The sequence below is a fragment of the Thunnus albacares genome, chromosome 6, assembly GCF_914725855.1.
Source record: "Thunnus albacares chromosome 6, fThuAlb1.1, whole genome shotgun sequence".
Lineage (NCBI taxonomy): Eukaryota > Metazoa > Chordata > Actinopteri > Scombriformes > Scombridae > Thunnus > Thunnus albacares.
In genome coordinates this window covers 1,267,501-1,272,500 of record NC_058111.1, presented here as the reverse complement: position 1 = coordinate 1,272,500, position 5,000 = coordinate 1,267,501, and the positions used below count along the sequence as shown (strand labels likewise).

The 5,000-nt window shown below is 45.1% G+C and overlaps 1 protein-coding gene across 4 annotated transcripts in view; it reads right to left on the bottom strand.

Moving 5' to 3' along the window:
• Nucleotides 1–5,000, bottom strand: part of LOC122983750 (diacylglycerol kinase delta-like) — a 47,196-nt gene that overhangs the window by 16,848 nt on the left and 25,348 nt on the right. For all 4 annotated transcript variants that reach the window (XM_044353840.1, XM_044353839.1, XM_044353842.1 and 1 more), the window contains 9 exons: nucleotides 4,972–5,000; nucleotides 4,060–4,360; nucleotides 3,772–3,933; nucleotides 2,080–2,208; nucleotides 1,869–1,965; nucleotides 1,650–1,760; nucleotides 1,472–1,568; nucleotides 142–249; nucleotides 1–38 (listed from right to left, as the gene is read on the bottom strand). The exon at nucleotides 1–38 is cut by the window's left edge and continues 76 nt beyond it; the exon at nucleotides 4,972–5,000 is cut by the window's right edge and continues 71 nt beyond it. In XM_044353840.1, coding sequence (XP_044209775.1) covers nucleotides 1–38; nucleotides 142–249; nucleotides 1,472–1,568; nucleotides 1,650–1,760; nucleotides 1,869–1,965; nucleotides 2,080–2,208; nucleotides 3,772–3,933; nucleotides 4,060–4,360; nucleotides 4,972–5,000 — 1,072 coding nt within the window. The remainder of the gene's footprint in view (nucleotides 39–141; nucleotides 250–1,471; nucleotides 1,569–1,649; nucleotides 1,761–1,868; nucleotides 1,966–2,079; nucleotides 2,209–3,771; nucleotides 3,934–4,059; nucleotides 4,361–4,971) is intronic.

The following is a 5,000-nucleotide window of genomic DNA, read 5'->3' as shown; positions in this document are numbered from 1 at the left end:
TCCAGAATCTTATCATCGAAGGACGGAGCGGTGAAGGTCTGAGAGCGAGCGAGAGAGAGAGAGAGACAGGTGACATGATGACATCACTCATCACCTGACCCTGACAGACAGGTAGCAGAGGAGAGAGAGGAGGGTTCTTACATCGTCCTCTTTGGTTCCTCCCCAGAAGTTGGTTCCTCCTGCGTAGCTCGGGATGTTTAACACGGCGATGCCCTGCAGACTGGGGAGGGGGATGGGCCGCCCATCACACTGCACACACACACACACACACACACACACACACACACACACACACACACACACACAGTTAATGCATCTGTTATTGTATGAAGAATAAGAGTGTCCTCCGCCTGACCGAACTCTATCTATCCATTCATCTATCTATCTATCTATCTATCTATCTATCTATCCAAATGTTGTAGAGAGATCAAACTACAACTCAATTGTTCGTTTCATCAAGACCTACAAATCATACACTGACACCCCTGACCTAAATCCAACAGGAAGTCCGCAATTAGCCTTTCAAAATAAGACTATGCCCCAATTTTGGCCCCCGAACAAACGCTGTCTCCTCTGAGGGTGTTAATGGTATCAGCTTCAAACTTTAATACATGACTTATCACACTGTGCTGAAAAAAAGTTGTTAAAAACTTTGTAATAACTCGAACGGTTTGGATTTAATAAGCCCTGAAAGTTGCAGTGCCACATCACACCTTACAATGTAAAACAATGGGGAGGCAATCTATGGGCATGAACTTTGTGTCAAACAGAGGCTTCTGACGTCTAAACTATAAGTCTGACCACTTTCAAACCTGTATCAATGGATTCGCCACGAAATTTCCTTCTAAAAAATATAAAAAATAAATAATTTTTAATGTTAGATTTGGCCAAAGTCATGGGATTTATGAGGAGATTTCACAAGAAGCGTACTCTAAAATCCTCCTCTCCAACTGCTCCTGGTGATGTCACTCCCTCAGTGCTGTGAAACATTCCGCAATACACACTCATTATAAAATCACAGGAGGAGCAAGAAAAGACTTTAAAACTCACACTCTAATATCTCAAAAACAATAAAAGATAGAAAACACATGTAAATTCAAGATTTATAGGTCAAAGTCTCGTGACTCTTTTAAAGTTCAAATGAAGTTTGTATCTAAAACTATGTGGAAGCAGTAAATGTTCAAAAAGGTGTGGGTTTGTTTTACACACAAACTCATCAAGAGTTTTCAATTTACTAATTGAAATTCAAGTGAATGGGCCCAAAACTTGCATGATTTTGATGCCACAGGTGTGAACAAGACAGACATGTCTCACCCTGCAGAAAACTCTCATCCTGTCAATCAATCTTTCAAAACAAAAGCACACCACACTTGTAAGAAATACCCCTCATTTTTAAAAAGCAAAATGATCCCGACGGACCAGAGTAGCTTTAATTCTTATTGTGGATGTGAGGTGTGTAGTTGTGTCTCACCTCCAGCAGAACTCTCTGCTCCAGGTTTTTGTAGGTTCTGTGCAGCAGCTCTTTGGTTCCCAGGACTCCGTACCACATCATGTTCTTAGTCCGACTCCTGAACACACAACAGACGCTCCATTAATCAATCAGGATCGATCAGTTACAGTCTGTGTTTCTGAGTGTTTTCCTTCCGTACCTGCACTTCTCTGGATGCTCGTCTCTCTTGTTGTTGAAGTCCAGAGAGATTTTAGCATCCAGTCCGATCCCAAAGTAGTTGTTCATGACACATTTCTCTGTGTAGCAATCCCTGACACACACACACACACACACACCAACACACACAGTGGGGTTAGTTTTATAGTTAATAACTGACAGATACTGGATATAAGCGTGTTTTAGGGACAGTCAGTCTTACATGTTGTCAGGGTCGCAGCTGAAGGGGTCGGCGTTCACCAACAGTCGACTGATCACTGAGCTGCTGGACAGAGAGCCTGAGATACCTGCTCTGAGACCTGCGCACACGCACGCACGCACGCACGCACACACACACACACACACACACACACACAGTCAGTCTGCTGTAATGATAAAGATAACTGATTGTTTGTGACCTCACAGCTTCTTACCAGGATAAAGGATCTTTGTGTTGAGCATCGGCATGTTCTCTCTACTTCCTGTCTGGACAGGAAGTGATGCGGAGCTGCCGAGTGACAGGCTGCCTTTACTGATCAGCTTCTCACAGGGCGTCTTACTGACTGTAGACACACACACACACACACACACACACACACACACACACACACACACACACACAGGGGAGGGTGAAGACCTCGGTGTGTACTTCAGGATCAGAATCAGCTGTCTGAGGATGTTTACACATAGAAGCAGTCTGACTGGTTTCCAGCAGCTCTCAGTGTGTTCACACACAACAATGTTCAGAAAGATACACGAGGACAACAAGCTGAACAAAGATAATAAACATAAAACATATCACTATTATGTACAAGCAGGCGGGTGAGAGAATAAATATAGAAACAGCAACATACACTGAGCCTCATGCAAGAACTGTGAGGTCTGCTCGTATGAAGTCGCCTTAAACAAACTCTGAACTGCCCGAAACGTCGTAAATCACTGAACGTTCATCAGCACCGTCGACGCCTCTAAACGTCCGTATAAAACGACCTGTTCTGCTCCGTTTGTGGGCGAGTTTCATTCACAAGCGGAGTGAAAACAGCTTCGAGTTCTGCTTTCAGAAATAAACAAATATGAATTCAGCGACGTGTCATCAGAGCAGCGCTGCACTGTGACTGCAGCTCGCCATATATTTCTCTGTTTAGCATCTTCAGGCTAGGCTAACCTATTGTTGCTAACTTTGGAGCTAACCTCCTTCACTTTTCCAGCATTTGGGGAAACAACAGACGTGACTTTTTAGCATTTATTAACTGACACACTGTAGTCTGTGCTGTACATTTACTGCCAGACTGACAACTTACTACTAACCTTTTCCTCTGCTCCGCTCGCATCCACCGTCACCTCTCTGCTCCTCGCTCTTTCCCGCTCGCTACGCAAACATACTCCTTAACGGAGCCGCGCGACCAGTGGTTTCCCAGGCAACGACGCAGAGGTTGACTCACGTACCGGAGCAGCGCTGCTCAGAGACTCCCAAACGCTGTCGGTTATCAAATATTACAAAAATATATTTTTGGCCTGGCGGGGGTTCTCGTTGTGTCATTATGGAGAAACACAGATTCAGTAACCGTTCAGTAACCGTTGAGTACAGTTAGACCCAGCAGTCTCTGTTAGGTTGGGCGAGTTCAAAGTTGTGAAAACAACGGGGGTGTTTTGAATACACCCCCGTTGTTTTCACAGGTAATTTGTTAGTCTGTCCCTCCCGCCGCAGGAAATAATGGATTAATCCTGGAAAGCTGTTGATGTAGCACTTTTCTCCTTATGAAAATAACAAGGAGATTATTCGACCAATGAGAATTTAGTCGGACGAGAACATATCGACCAGCTAATCGACCAGCAGACTACAGCCCTAACTGTGACGTCGCGCTGATATGAGAGGCGTCATGTGACCATCACAGAGATATTAGAGGAGGTGATGTCACACTGTCAGACAGCTGCTGCGCCACAATATCACAATAAAATCATAAAATATAAACCCTCTTATAGCCCGGCAGCCATGAAGATGATGATGATGATGATGAATCTTCATCGATCACTCCAACGAGCCTCTGAAGAATCGCTCCTGTATCAGTCAGCTGGAACTAACATTACATCCAGATGTTTGCTCAACTACAAGCTATCTGACTGACCTCTGCGTGTGTTGCGGTGTTTGGCGCTGTAGGAGGACTGCAGCGACATCTTATCTTCCTCCACCTCCTCCTCCTCTTCCTCCTCCACCAGACCCTCCTCCTCCTCCGCCCGGCTCAGAGAGAAGACCTGCTGCTGTGTCTGGGCGTTCTGCTCGTCCACAGCTGGAGGCAGAATCACATCAGTGCTAAAGTTCATGACTCAGTTTCTTAAAAAAAAAAAAAAAAAAAGTGACACTCAGGTGAACCGAACAGTTCTTCATCACCCTAACGGCCTCCTCTTCCTCTCACCTTTCTCCGTGTGCTCGATGATCTGTCGGATGGCTTTCTTCAGGCTGTTGGCTCTCAGCATCAGCTGCTCTCGAGGTTTGAAGATGGCGGCGGCCGACGAGGAGGAGGAGGAGGTGTTGGTCCGCGGGGAGCAGGAGGGAGGGGGATGATGAAGAGGAGGAGGAGGCAGGACGACTCCTTCGCCTTCCTCCTGCTCCTCGGCGATGGTGGGGGGAGGAGCCGGGGGGAGCACGGTGGAGGCCTGAGACTCCTCGTTCAGAGTTTTCAGCAGAGAGTCGAGTTTCTCCTTCAGGACGCCGCACTGACGACACAAAGCGCTCCGGTTACACAACGTCATACACAGAACAACCAATCACATTAGTCCAGTAAGCATCCAGACTCTCAGCTGGTCTGGATCAGGTCTGGATCAGGTCTGGATCAGGTCTAACTAAACCTGGACAAGCAGGTTCAGTTTTTTTTTTTTTATTCTCCACATATCTGAACAAACTCTCACAGCTGAAGACTTTTCTGTTTCATGTCTTTAATTAAACACTGTCATTCTCCTGTTTTAGCTCCTTTTTATTTATATATGTTTATGTAATCTATTCTTAATTATATTTTAATGTCTTTTTATAACATGTTTAGTCTTGATGCCTTTTATGTTTTGTGTAAAACACTCAAATGTGTTATTTGAGATCAGAGCACAATGAATAAAACACATTTGTACAGCAGGTGTAAAGACGTGTGTGTGGATCAGATGTTATTATGGGATAGGGTGTGAATGGAGCCTCACAGCTCCATCAAACTTTTAGCAAATCAACTTTTGTTGAACTACATGTAACTTAAACATCAGTAAACATGATGATAAAAGTCTGACTGCAGCTGCTCATCACAGCCGAACGTTCAGGAACGCTGGTGATGAAGGTTTCGTACCTTCTTGGCCATGGCCTCCGACTCCTCTG